Source organism: Eschrichtius robustus, chromosome 14 (assembly GCF_028021215.1).
Source record: "Eschrichtius robustus isolate mEscRob2 chromosome 14, mEscRob2.pri, whole genome shotgun sequence".
Taxonomy (NCBI): Eukaryota; Metazoa; Chordata; class Mammalia; order Artiodactyla; family Eschrichtiidae; genus Eschrichtius; species Eschrichtius robustus.
Genome location: NC_090837.1, coordinates 22,428,693 through 22,445,012, shown reverse-complemented (window position 1 = coordinate 22,445,012; position 16,320 = coordinate 22,428,693). Strand labels below are relative to the sequence as shown.

Here is a 16,320-nt window from a genome sequence, read left to right as displayed (position 1 = left end):
GAACTCTAAACACCACTGACCCCTGCCTACCCCTCCACCCCAGGGCTACCAGGAACCAGAGAAAACGTGAGGGCCCCTCTGCTCCCCCGAGATGGTAGGTGCTGGCGGGGCGGGCAGGGCCGGGGGCAGGCCAAGCGCAAGGCCGGAGCTGCGGAGCTGATGAACTTTCTCCCCCAGATCGAGTTGGTGCCCGGGGGCTTCCTGGGCCCTCTGGCCCCAAGGGAGACCCTGGCAGCCGGGGCCCAATGGGGATGAGAGGCCCGCCAGGTGAGTGCCCACAACACCGGCCCTTCCAGCTCCCCTGGCCAGCCCCGCTCAGGTGAGCCCAGGCTGGGGCCTTCCTTACCAGACCCTGCCCTCCTGGAGCTCCCAGACCATGGAGGCTAGTGAGGGGTAGGCCTAGGCAGGGGAGAAATAGCAGTGCCCACCCCATGTGACCAGGGTTCTTATGGGGGACGTTGCAGCTAAGGGAGCCCTAAGGAAGGAAGCCCAGACCCAGCCTGGATGGAGTGGGGGATGGGGAGGGCTTCCCAGTGGGAGCTACACCTTAGGTGAGGCCTCAGAATGACCTGAAGTGCACACCAGGCAGCGCCAAGGGAGGATTGATAGAGGGAGCAGCTCGTGCAAAAGCCTAGAAGAGAGAGGAGAGAACATTCTGGAAATCAGCGTCTGCTAGGCACCTGTTGTGTACCAAGTGTCCACTGTCCTGAAGCCCCAGGGGAGGGCTGTGTTCATCCCCCTCATAGGCGGCCAGGGAGTCTGGCCTGTGGCCTCTGGAGCCGTCTCGTACCCGCTGCCCCTGGCTGCCTCATCCCTCCCCCTTGCAGCCACCCTGGGCCTCCCTGCCTCTTGCATACTCACCAAACCCCCTGGTTCCATTGCAGGTCCGCAGGGTCCCCCAGGGAGCCCTGGCCAGGCTGGAGCTGTGGGCACCCCTGGAGAGAGGGGACCTCCAGGCCCCCCAGGGCCTCCTGGCCCCCCAGCCCCACTTGGACCACACTACGCCCGGATCTCCCAGCATGGTGAGTCCCTTGGGGTCACAGCAGGTCCAGGTGGTGGTGGGGTGAGGCTGGCATGACCATCTGCCAGGCACCTTCTGTATACCAGGCTTGCCCTTGGGCCATAAGTCACCTGATCCTCCAATGGGCACTGTTGTCACTGATGAGGAAAACTGAGGGCCAGAGAGGGGAGATCACACAGCCAGGGCACAGGGGGGCCGGCTTTAGATCCACGAGGCCTCCAGAGCCTGTGCTGGGAACCACCAGCATCAGGCCCTCCCACCAAGCCTTGGAGTTGGCCGGGATCCAGCCCTCAGAGCACTGGGAAGCTTAAGGCCTAGCAGCAGGACGTGAGCCCTGAACTCCCAAGGCCACAGCCCTGCCTCTGTGCTCAGAGAGGCCCTGCCCCCTCCACCCAGCTGGGCCCTGACACGCATCCTTCACCTTCTCCGAAGCCTGACTTGCACGCGTGCTGCCAGGGGTCAGCGCTTGGAGTGCCAGGTTCAACCCCATCTGCATCATACCTTTGGTGCGTGACCAGGCACCATTCATTCATTCTCCCTCTCCAAGGGACTTCCCTGGTGGTTCAGTGGTTAAGACTCTGCCCTTCCAATGCAGGGGGCACTGGTTCGATCCCTGCTCAGGGAACCAAGATCCCACGTGTGGTGGGGCGTTGCCAAAAAAAAACCAACAACAACAAAACATTCTCCGTCTCAGAGCCTCAGTTTCCTTATCTGTATGACACCCATGCACAGAAGCTTGGCACAAAGTAAGTGTCAAAAATGGTAACTTTTATTATTATTCCCATTAGGCATGTGACAGTACAGGCTCAGGAGGGTAGACACTTGCTGTATGTCACTGGCTAGACTCTGGCAGTGTCTGCCTGCTTCCTGGTCCTGCATGGCCAACAGTCTCCTGACTCCCCACCCTTGGAGTGGGTGCCTGGTGGCCCCAGCCATTCTGCAGGCTGTCCCACAGGGCAGTCAAAGCTGGCTTGGCAGAAGTGACAGGTTAAAACTGACTGCCCCACTCTGCCCCGCCCAGCCCAGCCCTGCTCACTCATCTTTCCTCCCCCAGGGGACCCATTTCTGTCCAACACCTTCACTGAGACCAGCAGCCACTGGCCCCAGGGACCGGCTGGGCCCCCAGGTCCCCCAGGACCCATGGGTAAGTTGAGTCCAGGTCTAGGGTAAGGGGCAGGGTTGAGGGATGGCAGAGACACTAGGGCTGGCTATCAGGAGGGAGCTGATGGTGGACTTCCTGGCATAGTACTGTTTCGGACCTGAGGACATCATGTCTTATTCCAGGTCCTCCTGGACCTCCTGGTCCCATGGGCATCCCTGGGAATCCTGGACATATAGTGAGTATTTCTCCATATACTCCCACTCTTCTGTCCGTCCATCCACCCCCCAACACCCAACCCATCCATGCACTCACCTATCCACCCACCCACCCACTCAACCACCCATCCATCCATCATCCATTCATCCATCCTTTCATTCATTCATTCAAGCATTTATGGAGCACTTAATGTGCAAAATACTTTCCATAAATCTTCTTATTCAGTCCATGTAACAAGAAGCAAGTATTGTTATCACCTAAGGCCAAGAAAGGTGGAGATTCTTGCCCTAGGGCTGTGGCCAGCACATGGCAGCTTCCAGATCAATGCAGGGACTGTCTGACTCCAGGGCCATCGCTCTGAACACTGAGCTGTATGAACTTCCTGTTGTGTGCCAGGCATTGGGTGTGTGGTGAAGGGCCCAGAGGCCGAGGCCAAGCTGGGGTGCCCTTCCCTACCCCTCTGACCCCTAAGTCCCTGCCCACTCTACCCTGCCCCAGCACAAGGCTGAGGCCCTGTCTTGTTGCTCAGGGACCCCCAGGCCCCACTGGACCCAAAGGAATCTCCGGCCACCCAGGAGAGAAGGGCGAGAGAGTGAGTATTGAGGTGGCCCTGGGTGGAGGATTCTGGGGAGTCCTGGGCACCCTGGGTCAGACCCTCTGACAGCGCACTCCATTCTTCTCCTCCCTCCTACAGGGACTGCGTGGGGAGCCCGGCCCCCAGGGCTCCATGGGGCGGCAGGTAAGTGATGCTGCCCACCGTGCAGCACCCCCTCCAGGATCCCACAGGCCCAGACCCCTGCCACGGCTCCATCTCCTACGGCCAGAGCCCCTGACCCTCCCTGTCTGGTCCAGAGCAAGCTCCATCTCCTTTCTCACCCCCTGTCTCAGGGTCCCATCAGCCTCTTAGGATCAGGCTGCCTCCAGCTCCCTCGCTCTGGCTCTGTATCTCTGTACCTGTTTCTCTTTCTCTATCTTCCCTCTGTGTCTCCATCTCTCTGACTCTTTGTATTTCCCTCTTTCTCCATCTCTCCAACTATGACTGTAGATTTGTCTGTTTCTCGCTCTAGTTTGGTCAGTTTTTGCTGCATGTATTTTGAAGCTTTGTTATTAGGTGCATACACATTCAAGATTTTAATGTCTTCTTGGTCCTTTTATCTTTATGAAAGGAATATCTTTCTCTCTGGGAATACTTCTTGTCTTGAATTCTATTTTGTTTGATATTAAAATAGCCACACCAGCTTTCTTATGCTTGGTGTTTGCGTGGTATATATTTTCCAATCCTTTTACTTTCAACCTGTTTGTCTTTCTATTTAAAGTGCATCTTGGGCTTCCCTGGTGGTGCAGTGGTTAAGAATCCACCTGCCAATGCAGGGGACATGGGTTCGAGCCCTGGTCAGGGAACTGGGATCCTGCATGCTGCGTGGTGCGGCCAAAAAAAGAAAAAAGACATACTTGAGTCTTGCTTTTTTTTTTAAAAACAGTCTAACTATTGAGTTCATTTACTTTTTTTTTTTTTTTGGCCACACTGCCCAGCTTGCAGGATCTTAGCTCCCCAACAAGGGATTGAACCCGCACCCTTGGCAGTGAAAACACAGAGTCCTAACCACTGGACCACCAGGGAATTCCCCATTTACATTTATTTATTTATTTGGTTGCGCTGGGTCTTAGTTGCAGCAGGCAGTCTCCTTAGTTGCAGCTCACGGGCTCCTTAGTTGCAGTTCGTGGTCTCCTTAGTTGTAGCATGTGAACTCTTAGTTGCAGCATGCATGTGGGATCTAGTTCCCTGAGCAGGGATCGAACCCAGGCCCCCTGCATTGGGAGCATGGAGTCTTAACCACTGTGCCACCAGGGAAGTCCCTCCATTTACATTTAGTGATGTATATTATTATTGATATGGTTCTGTTTAAGTCAACTATCTGGCTATTTGTGTTCTGTTTACCCCAAGCTCTCCTTTATTTCTTTTTTTTCCCTTCTTTTCCTGCCTTCTTTTTTTTTTATTTTAGATTTAAAAAAAAATTTTATTGGAGTATAGTTGATTTACAATGTTGTGTTTCAGGTATACAGCAAAGTGAATCGGTTATACATATACAAATACCTGCTCTTTTTTAGAGTCTTCTCCCGTATAGGTCATTACAGAGTATTGAGTAGAGTTCCCTGTGCTATACAGTAGGTCCTTATTAGTTATCTATTTTATATACAGTAGTGTGTATATGTCAATCCCAGTCTCCCAATTTATCCCTCCTCCCCCCTTTCCTCCCTGGTAACCGTAAGTTTGTTTTCTACATCTGTGACTCTATTTCTGCTTTGTAGATAAGTTCATTTGTACCTTTTTTTTTAGATTCCCTGCCTTCTTTTGGATTGAGAATTGTCCTGTGTTGTCTGTACTAATGACTTTTTCACTATACCTCTTTGTGTTATTTTTTTCATGGTTGCTCTAAGGATAATAATATGCATCCTTTTACTTGAATTAGTATTATACCTCTTCATGTATATATAAGAACGTTGCAACTGTATAATTCACTCCCTTCTGTCCTTGTGCTATTGCCATCATATATTTTACTTCTGTATTTGTTATAAATCCTCAATACATTGTTGTTATTGCTTTAAACAGTTGACTTTTAAAGAAGTTTAAAAAACAAAGAAAAATAGTCTTTTACATCTCATGATGTATTTATCGTTTCTATACTCTTTATACCTTCCTGTAGATCCAGATTTTCATATCGTATCATCTCTCTTGAGCCTAAAGAACATCCTTTAGCCTTTTTTGTAGTGTGGGTCTGCTGGCAACAAATCCTCACTGCTTTTGTTTATCTAAAACTGTATTTAACCTTAATTTTTGAAAGATATTTTCAGTGGATATAAAATGATAGGTTGGCAGTTTTATCCCCCTTTATTACTTTAAAGATGTTGTTCCGTGGTCCTCTGGCTTACGTAGACAATTACAATTTCTCATGAGAAACTGACTGTCATTCTTATTGTTTTTCCCCTGTACATAATATGTCTTTTTTTCTTTAGGCATTTAAGACTTTCTCTTTACCCTTGGTTTTCATCAGATTGATCATGATGTAGTTGGCTGTGATTTTCTTTGTGTTTATCCTGCTTCGGGTTGGCTGAGATTCCCAGATCTGTAAGGTTGCTGGGTTGTGTTTTTCGTTGGTTGTTTTGTTTAATGAATAAAATTCTTTTTTACAGCATTTTTTGAGTTCACAGCAAAATTGAGTAGAAAGTATAGAGAATTCTCATATACTCCCTGTCCCCACACGTGGATAGCCTACCCCACCATCGACATCTTACATCACAGTGGTGCATTTGATACAATTGATGAACCCACATTGTCATGTCATTATCCCCCAAAGTCCATAGTTTACATTAGGATTCATTCTTGGTGTTGTACATTCTATGGGTATTAATAGATGTATAATGACATGTATACACCATTGTAGTATCATATAGAATATTTCACTGCCCTAAAAATCCTCTGTGCTCTGCTTATTCATCCCTCTCTCCCTTCTAACCCCTGATCTTTTAACTGTCTCCACATTTTTGCTTTTTCCAGAATGTCATATAGCTGGAATAATACAGTATGCAGCCTTTTCAGATTGGCTTTTTTCACTTAGTAATACACATTTAAGGTTCCAGCGTGTCTCTTCATGGCTTGATAGCCCTTTTTTTTTGGTTTGAATAATATTCCATGGTATGTACCACAGTTCATTTATCCATTCACCTACTGAAGGACATCTTGGTTGCTTCCAAGTTTTGGCAATAGTGAATAAAGCTGCTATAAACATCCAAGTGTAGGTCTTTGTGTGGACATAACTTTTCAATTAATTTGGTTAAATACCAATGAGTGCAATTGCTGGATCATATGGTAAGAGTATGTTTAGTTTTATAAACTTTTTTGTAAGTTTTTGTAAGAAACTATGGTCACCATACTATATCTTAGATCCTTAGATTAGAAGTTAGTCATCTGGGAGTTCCCTGGCAGTCTAGTGGTTAGGACTTGGCACTTTCACTGCCCTGGGTTCAATCCCTGGTCGGGGAACTAAGATCCCTCAAGCTGCACGATGCAGCCAAAAGAAAAAAAAAAAAGAGCTTAGTCATCTTATAACTGAAAGTTTGTACCCTTTTACCAACCTTTCTCCATTCCTCCCCTCCCCACAATCCAGTCCCTGGCAACCACCGTTCTACTGTTTCTCTGAGTTCAACTTTTCTTTTCTTTTCTTTTTTTTTCGCATTCCACATATAAGTGATACCACACGGTAGTTGTCTTTCTCTGTCTGGCTTATTTCACTTAGCATAATGCCCTCCAGATTCATCCATGTGGTCACAAATGGCAGGATTTCCTTCTTTTTTAAGGCTGAATAATATTCCTCTGTGTGTGTGTGTGTGTGTGTGTGTGTGTGTGTGTGTGTGTAACCCACATAGTATTTATCTGTTCATCAATCAATGGACACAGGTTCTTTCCATATCTTGGCTATCATGAATAATGCTGCAATGAACATACGTCTTCAAGACAGTGATTTCCTTTCCTTTGGATAGATAACCAGAAGTGGGATTGCTGGATCATACAGTAGTTCTATTTTTAATTTCTTGAGGAATCTCCATACTGTTTTCCATAATGGCTGTGCCAGTTTACATTTCCACCAGCAGTATACAAGTGTTCCCCTTTTTCCACATTCTCACCAGCATTTGTTATCTCTCATCTTTTTGATAACAGACATCCTAACAGGTATGAAGTGATAGCTCAAGTTGTGGTTTTGATTTGCATATTCCTGATGACTAGTGATGTTGAGCATCTTTTCACATACCTATTGGCCATTTGTATGTCTTCTTTGCAAAAATGTCTATTCAGGTCCTTAGCCCATTTTCTAATTGGCTTATTTGGGGGTTTTGCTATTGAGTTGTATAACTTCCTTATATATTTTGGATATTAACTCCTTATTGGACATGTGGCTTGCAAATATCTTCTCCGATTTCATAGGTTGCCTTTTCATTTTGTTGATGGTTTCCTTTCCTGTGCAAAAGCTTTTTAAATTGGGTTGTTTGTTTTCTTCTTGTTGAATTTTAAGAGTTCTTTGTATATTTTGCATATACAGAGATACACCTTTGTACACCTTTATCAGATGTATCTTTTGCAAATATTTTCTCCAAGTCTATAACTTGTCTTCTAATTCTCTTGACATTCACTTTTGCAGAGCAGAAGTTTGTAATTTTAATGAAGTCCAGCTTATCAATGATTTCTTTCATGGATTATGCTTCTGGAGTTGTATCTAAAAAGTCATCATCAAACCCAAGGTCATCAAGGTTTTCTCCTATGTTATCTTCTACGAATTTTATAGTTTTGCATTTTACATTTAGGTCTGTGATATATTTTGAGTTAATTTTTGTGAAGAATATGAGGTCTGTGTCTAGATTCATGTTTTTGCATTTATATGTCCAGTTGTTCCAGCATCATTTGTGGAAAAGACTACCTTTGCTCCATTGTATTGCCTTTGCTCCTTTGTCAAAGATCAGTCAACTACATTTATGTGGGTCTATTTCTGGGCTCTCTATTCTGTTCCATTAATCTATTTGACTGTTCTTTAGCCAATACCACACTGTCTTGACTAGTGTAGATTTATACTAAGTTTCCCTTTAAGCACTGCTTTCACTATCTCCCACAAATTTTGCTAAGTTGCATTTTTATTTTCATGTAGTTCAAAGTATTTTAAAATTTCTCTTGAGATTTGTTCTTTGGCCCATGTGTTATTTAGAAGTCTTTTGTTTAATCTCCAAGTATTGGGGGAGTTTCCGGTTATCTTTTTTTGTGAGGGGGGCTGTGCCTCGCGGCTTGTGGGATCTTAATTCCCCGACCCGGGATCGAACCCATGTCGCCTGCAATGGAAGCTTGGAGTCCTAACCACTGGACCGCCAGGGAATTCCCTCCAGTTATCTTTTTGTTAGGGATTTCTAGTTTAATTCCATTGTGGTCTAAGAGCATACATTGTATGATTTTTATTCTTTTTAATTTGTTGAGATATATTTTATGGGCCAGAATGTGGTCTATCTTGGTGAATGTTCCATGTGAGCTTGAGAAGAATGTGTAATCTGCTATTGTTGGATGAAGTGGTCTACAGATGTCAATTTTATCTGGTTGATTAATGGCATTGGTGGATTCATCTATTTCTCTTTGCAGTTCTATCGGTTTTGGCCTCACATATTTTGATGCTCTGTTGTAAAGTGCATACACGTTAAGGATTGTTATGCTTTCATGGGGTGGTGACCCCTCTATATCCACGATAACTTTCCTTGCTCTGAAGTGTGCTCTGTCTGAAATTAATATAGCTACTCCCACTTTTGTTAAAAAATTAATTTATTTTATTTTATTTTTGGCTGCATTGGGTCTTTGTTGCTGCGCGCGGGCTTTTCTCTAGATGTGGCGAGTGGGAGCTACTATTTGTTGTGGTGCTCAGGCTTCTCATTGCCATGGCTTCTCTTGTTGCAGAGGACGGGCTCTAGGTGCGTGGGCTTCAGTATTTGTGGCACGCAGGCTCAGTAGTTGTGGCTCGCGGGCTCTAGAGCGCGGGCTCAGTAGTTGTGGCGCACGGGCTTAGTTGCTCCGCAGCATGTGGAATCTTCCCGGACCAGGGCTCGAACCCGTGTCCCCTGCATTGGCAGGCGGATTCTTAACCACTGCGCCACCAGGGAAGTCTGAGGCTCTGTTAATTTTTTAAAAAATCTTTCTTCTCTCTGTGCTTCACTTAGAATTATTGCATTGACCTGTCGTCAAGTTAATTGATTCTTTCTTCTGTTATGGCACATCTTCAGTTAATCCCAGCTAATGAATTTTTTATTTCAAGTATTATCATTTTCATTTCCAGGATTTCCATTTGATTCTTTTTTCATAATTTTTGCATCCCTCCTGAAATTCCCCATCTCATCACCCATTGTATCAATTCCACTAGATTCTTTTATTTTTTTTAATTTTTTTTTTTTTAAAGCTGGTATATTAACTCTGCTCTTTTTTTTTAAATTTTAATTAATTAATTAATTTATTTATGGCTGTGTTGGGTCTTCGTTTCTGTGCGAGGGCTTTCTCTAGCTGCGGCAAGCGGGGGCCACTCTTCATCGCGGTGCGCGGGCCTCTCACTATCACGGCCTCTCTTGTTGTGGAGCACAGGCTCCAGACGCGCAGGCTCAGTAATTGTGGCTCACGGGCCCAGCTGTTCCGCGGCATGTGGGATCCTCCCAGACCAGGGCTCGAACCCGTGTCCCCTGCATTGGCAGGCAGATTCTCAACCACTGCGCCACCAGGGAAGCCCTAAATTTTTTTATTTTTGGCTGCATTGGGTCTTAGTTGTGGCAGGCGGGATCTTCACTGAGGCACGCGGGATCTTTTGTTGCGGCACACAGGCTCTTCACTGCGGCACTCATGATTCTCTCTAGTTGTGGCGTGCGGGTTTTCTCTTCTCTAGTTGTGGCATGCTGCCTCTGGGGTGCATGGGCTCTGTAGTTTGAGGCACGCAGGCTCTCTAGTTGAGGAGCGCGAGCTCAGTAGTTGTGGCGTGCAGGCTTAGTTGCCCCACATCCCCTGCGATGGAAGGTGGATTCTTTACCACTGGACCACCAGGGAAGTCCCTCCACTATATCCTTTAACATAGTTGTCACCGATATTTTAATCTCCATGTCTGGTAATTCCAGTACGTGGGTTGGCTATGGATCTGTTTCTACTGACTGATTTTTCTCTTGCATATGGGTCACATTCTTCCATTTCTTCACATGTCTAGTAATTCTGTATTGCATCCTGAACAATATAGACAATATAGTGAAGACAGTCTTCCTCTGAAGAGTGTTGAGTTTTGGTCTACGGTGTGGCTCCAACTCAGCTTTGTGACTTTAGGATGGGCAGTTCACGGACCATCCAAGGATTAGAGTGGAGTATTTATACAGATTTTGCTCCCTTACTGTGGCTCCCTGCTTTCCAGCATTTCCCCTCAATTTCCTCCTTCTTTGGCAGTCTTGACCCCAACCTCTGACTCCTCAGGCCAATAAGACTAAAGCTTCCTGCTTGAGCTGTTTGCCAGGCAGAGGCGGCTGGGATGAGCCCTCAGAGGAAAAGCCATAAGTATACTGATGTTACCCAGTGCGGTTCCCTTCTTTCTAAGGTCAGATATCCTTCAGTTACTGGCTGCTCTTTATCACTTTCCATTGCCTTCAAACAGTTGTTTTTTTGCATTTTTATCTCGCCCAAACGAGCTACTCTCTGTCTCATCCTTGCTCAGCCTCTCTTCCTCTCTCCATCGTCACCTCTCTCACTGGTCCTACCTCTCTCTCCTTGCAGGGAGAACCTGGCCCCAAAGGAGACCCTGGTGAGAAGAGCCACTGGGTAAGCTCTAGCCCAGCACTGACCTCCCACTGCCCCCCCCGCCCTGGACACTCAGGAGATTATTTGGGGGTGGGGGCACCCCATCCAAATCCCCTTTGCAACCTGGTCTCCAAGTGGGGAGCCTTGCCAGTTCTCAGCCCCAGCGTCCTCCCCAACCCTGTCCCTCCCCAGTGGGCAGGGCCAGCCTTATCAGCAGACCCTACATTCTCTGTCTCTGTCTTTATCCCTATCTCTGCCTTCCTTCTGTGGCCTTTCCAGGCCAGGGTGACCCTGCCAGTTCCTCCTGGATAGTTTGGGCTGACCCAGTCCAGACTGCATCCCCTGCCTCCATAGCCCCCTCCCAGCAAGGGCTTTGGCTTCTGCTCCCCTGTCTGCAAAAGAAAGGGAAGCATGAAAACAATATCCACACAGAAGAACAGGACAGGAGGCCTTAGGAGAGCCATGAAGCAGAGGAAGGGAGGTGTAGAAACGCTGAGGTACACAGGAGCGCTTCGGTAAAAGGGACAGGGCACTAGACACCACCATACACATGTGAATCACAGGAAGGGAGACCTGGAAACCACCATGGACACATTGTACATGGTAAATGAGGTCAGGGGACCTAGATCCATTGTACCCAAAAGACCTATAATTAACATGAGGTCCCAGACACCATCACATACACAGGAGACCCATGAGGAGTGGGAGGAGAGGCCTAGAAACTGCCATACGCACCAGAGAACCATGGAAAATGAGATGGGGGATCTAGAAACCACTGTACACAAAGGAAGCCCATGAAGACTTGGAAGGGAGGCCTAGAAACTGTCACATACACAGCAGACATAGAATAAATGGGAAAGGGGACCTAGAAACCACATGTGGAATCCTAGAACCTTCACAATCACGAGAGAGACTTGCAGTGAATGAATTTCAGGGCCTAGAAATCACCCACCCAGGAGACATGGGGGGAGGACTAAAAGCCCCATGGTGCAGGGACCTGGAAACCATCACTGACATAGGAGACATTTGGAAAACTGGATGGGATGGGGGTAGACAGGAGAGGCAACTGGGGAGTTCTTTTAGAGGCTGGTATTGTGCCTCCCTCCCTCCTCCACCCCTCTCCCTGGTGCAGTCTGGCTGGGACGCCCTACTTCCTGGCATGCATTAGTTAATGAAGACATGGGAAGCACCCAGCGCCTGCCCTGCCCTCTCTGCTCCTGATTGTGGGGTCAGTGATGGATACAGCCGTGGGAGCCCCCCACCCTGCACGAGCCCTCCCCCATGTCTTTCCATGACTTCTGGGGTCCTGCTACCTCTCTGGCAAGCCTCTCCCAGCCCCTCACTGCCACCCCACTCCCTTACCCACCCTCTACCCCCTAGTGGCTCCAGAGCCTCTTAAGCATACTGCCTGCTTGGGTGTGAGCTGGGCTGGGGGTCAGCTAGACCTATGTGATCCCAGCCCTCTGCCTCCTCTAGGCCCCTTCACTGACCTCTCCCAGAGACCTTTCGTTTGGAAACACATTTTTCACCCAGCCCAGAGGAGGTGGGAGAGGTGGGATGAAGGCTGAATTAGGCTGGGCAGCCCCATCCCTATATGGGGGTCCCAACAGGAGAACAGATGCCTGAACTCTCCCAGAACAGACTTCAAACTCAGGACCACCTGTGGGAGGGGCCCCCCCCAAGAGGTAGCAGGGCCCCTGCCCATCCACCTGCTTTCCCCTCACCCACCTGCACTTCTGCCCCTGCTTGCCGCCTGCCTGGGAGGGGACCCGCTGGGCTGGGGGCTGCATGAGGCTTTGGGGGCTGGGGGACCAGCTCTGTTGGGGGCAGGTGGGGATGAGGTCTGTGTGAGGAAGAGGCCTGAGGGCTCCTATACACACTCCACCTACCAACCCCCACTTAGTGAAGCTTTTGGAGCCACTGACCTGGCTGTGGCTCAGCATTGACACCCAGTGGTCATGAAGATGCACTGCAGGCACTGCCTGGGAGTGACGGGGCTCAGCTGGCCCATCTAGACCAAAGCTCATACCCCTTATTCAGACAGGAAAAACTGAGGCCCAACTCCACAGAGTGAATTGTTGGCAGAGCTTGAACTGAAGCCCAGGCTTTTCAGCTCCCAGGACTGAGGGAGCCAGCTAACTTTCCCCAAGCGCCTCCTTGGTGGGTGCCAGGCCCCAGGCTGGGCACTGTGGACATAGATGTGATTTGGACACAGTCCCCATCCTCAGGGTGGTCACAGTGGGGTGGGGGGAAACAGACCAGTAACCAGCAGTGACAGGACAGGGGGAGCTCAGCTATGATCGTGGAGGGGTGGATTTAGCATCTTCTTGGATAAGGAGACCCAGGCTGAAGCCTGGCAAGGGGTGTTCACGCAGAGGAGAGGAAACATCACATGCAAAGGCCCTGGGGCACCCTGGGGCCCAGGGTGTTTGAGGAGCTGCAAATACTTGGAGTGACAGAGTGTGACAGGCAAGGAGTGAGACAGAGGTCATAGAGGCTTTTAGGACTTAAGAGGCCATGCTGAGGAATTTGTACTTTGTTCTATGGGCAGTGGGGAGTCATTGAAATATTTATAAGTAAGGAAGTGACATGGTCAGATTTTTGTTTGCAAAAGATCCCTCTGATTGCCATGTGGAGAAAGGATGGGAGAAGGGAGCAGAAAGAGAGACTAGACAGGAGGCTGTCCTGGTCACCCTGGCAAGAGGCTATGGGGGCCGGAACTGGAAGGGGGACAGTGAAGAGGGACAGATGTCAGTGGAGCTGAGAGACACTTGGGTACTTGTCTGGCTGTGGAGAGGGGAGCGAGAAGTTAAGGGAGACGTTTACAATAGTAAAAGAGAGAAGAGAGCCAGGAGAAGCTGGCCTGCTGAGTTTTCTCCATGGAGAATGGGGAATGTCTACGTGACAGCTGAGTGGGGGTGTCCAACAGGCCCTGGACACTCAGGCCAGGATTGGAGGGCACTGGGACGTCATTGGTGCAAACAGCAGGCCACCCACCCAGAATATTTTTTTGGCATTTTCCCCCATATTTTTGCTTTGAAAATTTTCAAATATATAGAAAATTTGGTACAATGACTATCCTTGTACCCTTCTTCTAGACTGACCAGTTATTAGTATTTTGCTGCTTTTGTTCTTTTGCTCTTTATATATCTATAGATCTTTTTTTTTTTTAATTTATTAATTTATTTATTTATTTATTTATGGCTGTGTTGGGTCTTCGTTTCTGTGCGAGGGCTTTCTCTAGTTGCGGCAAGCGGGGGCAGCTCTTCATCGCGGTGCGCGGGCCTCTCACTGTCATGGCCTCTCTTGTTGCGGAGCACAGGCTCCAGACGCGCAGGCTCAGTAATTGTGGCTCACGGGCCGAGTTGCTCCGCGGCATGTGGGATCTTCCCAGACCAGGGCTCGAACCCATGTCCCCTGCATTGGCAGGCAGATTCTCAACCACTGCGCCACCAGGGAAGTCCTATAGATCTTTTTTTTTCTAATCCATTTGAAAGTAAGTTGCAGACCTCATCCACATCTCCCCTAACACATCAGCATGTGTCTTGAAAGAATATGGACATTCTTCCAAAGAGCCACAGTAACACTGTCACACCTGAGAAAGGTGACATTAATTCAGTGAAATGATGCCACTTAATATACAGCTTATATATAAATTTTACCCATTGTCCCCAAAATGCCTTTTGTAGCTGGTTTAAAAAAAAAAAAGAAAATAAGATCAATCAGGATTCATGTGTTGCATTTGGTTGTCACATCTCTAGGTTCTTTTAATCTAAAATAGGCCCCCTGCCCTTTTCTTCTTTCTCTTGACTTTGTCATTTTGTGACTGTCCCACTGTCTAGATTTGTCTGACTGGTCCCTCGTGATGAGATGCAGGTTAAATACCCTTGGCAGGTGCACTAACTGGGGATGTAGTGCCCTCTTATTGCGTCTCATCAGGAGGCTCATGACATCAGCTTGTCCCATTGTTGATGCTGGCCGTGGCTTAATGTAATTTTTGAAGGTCATCCATGTTTAGATGGGTGTAATACTTGAAGAGAGATTACTTTAGTGTGACCCGGTGACCCCCAGGCCCAATGGCCAGTCAGTGGCCCCATCCATGTGATGTGGACAGGACAGCCAGATCATAAGGGACAGTCTCAGCATGGCCACAGTGGGCTTGCTCAGAACAGACATGTTGGGAGGACTCTTGATTGTTAGATGTTTTTGTGGGAACAGCTTCCTTGAAGGTAGTAATTGTACCAAGATGCATATTATACCTCATCCCTTCATTTAATCTGTACTAAGTAAAGCACTCTGAGAGAGACTCCCAGATGTGTCAGGGCTGGAATAGTTCTGTTGCCGTCCCGGTGCTCTGTCAGAATTACGATATCTACATTCCGGAAATAGCTTTAGTCTGGACTCGGAAAGAGGAAGGAGTGAGGGAGTGTGGAGTTTTGGCAAGACCATGGACCCTATGCTGGGGGAGGAAAGGACAGACAGACAGACACTGGGAAGAAGTGAAGGCGAGGGCCAGCTGGCGGTCCCTGGCCAACACCGGCACCACTTGAGACAGGAGACCCCAGAGCAGGGAGGCCTAGGGGAGGGGTCTGAGGGCCGCTGCCGCATCCCCGGGGCCTGGGTGCTGGAGACTCAGCTGAGAAGAGAGGGCGGGGCTGAGGGCTGGGCTCCGGGATGTGCAGCATATGGACCTGGAGTAGTCAGAGCCCAGGGAGGGATGGGCTCAAAAGGGCTGGGGTGGGGGCACCTGGGCCTGAACTTCAGCTTTGCCGGCATTTTAAGCCTGGCTTCCCAACAGCGATGCCACACAAACATTTTCTGATTTTACTCTTACATGTTCATTTGGACATGAGTGGGAAGGATATCGGTAAGTAGCCTGATCCCACCAATGGAGTTAATTAGGGTGAGACAAATACAGTATTTAAGGCAAAACTGAGTCAGTTTAAAGACTGTTAAGTAAAGAAGAGTACAAGTGGCCCAGGGATGTGGCAGGAATCATGCAGATGATGTGAGAACAACTGGTTTCAGGCAACAGAGATGGAGGAGGGGCCGGGGCTCTGCGGCGACCTCTGGGCAGGTTCTGTGGCAGGCTCTGGGACAGCAGTGCCGCCCCTGCAGACTGGCCTCTCCCCGCCCCCAGTGCAGCAGGATTTGCAGTGGTGTGAGGAAAGAGCAGCCAGCTGTGTGGGATCCTACTGAGGAGGTTGCTTCCGCCTGCCTTGTCCCCCTCCCATCCTCTCCTGGTCTTGTCCCGGCTGTCCGTGGGCCCTGGGCTGTGGCAGGTGGTGTGGGGCTTCAGGTGCATGTCCAGGGTGGGGCATGGGCCTCCAACAAGCTTTGCAGGGCCCCCTCCCCTGCCCCCTTCACGGCTGCATCTGTCTCTTTCCTCCACAGGGGGAGGGGTTGCACCAACTACGAGAGGCTTTGAAGATTTTAGCTGAGAGGGTTTTAATCTTGGAAACAATGATTGGGCTCTATGGTGAGTAGAGACAGACAGACGGACAGACAGCCCAGCCCCCGCCTGCCAGGCTTCCCCAGGCCCTCCAGGGTGGAGCTGCCTGGGTCCAGTCAAGAGGCTGGATAAGGTACCTGCCCTTCTCCAGGTGGGGACCTGAAAGGTCAAGACCACCCATCTCT

The 16,320-nt window shown here is 48.7% G+C and overlaps 1 protein-coding gene across 3 annotated transcripts in view; it reads left to right on the top strand.

Moving 5' to 3' along the window:
- EMID1 (EMI domain containing 1) overlaps positions 1-16,320 on the top strand; it is a 40,033-nt gene that overhangs the window by 18,811 nt on the left and 4,902 nt on the right. For 2 of the 3 annotated variants that reach the window (XM_068562994.1, XM_068562993.1), the window contains exons 7-14: positions 178-267; positions 885-1,022; positions 2,076-2,165; positions 2,306-2,358; positions 2,869-2,931; positions 3,034-3,078; positions 10,660-10,704; positions 16,078-16,162. In XM_068562994.1, coding sequence (XP_068419095.1) covers positions 178-267; positions 885-1,022; positions 2,076-2,165; positions 2,306-2,358; positions 2,869-2,931; positions 3,034-3,078; positions 10,660-10,704; positions 16,078-16,162 — 609 coding nt within the window. Of the gene's footprint in view, positions 1-43; positions 95-177; positions 268-884; positions 1,023-2,075; positions 2,166-2,305; positions 2,359-2,868; positions 2,932-3,033; positions 3,079-10,659; positions 10,705-16,077; positions 16,163-16,320 lie in introns of all 3 variants that reach the window. The other variant, XM_068562995.1, reaches the window with a different exon arrangement.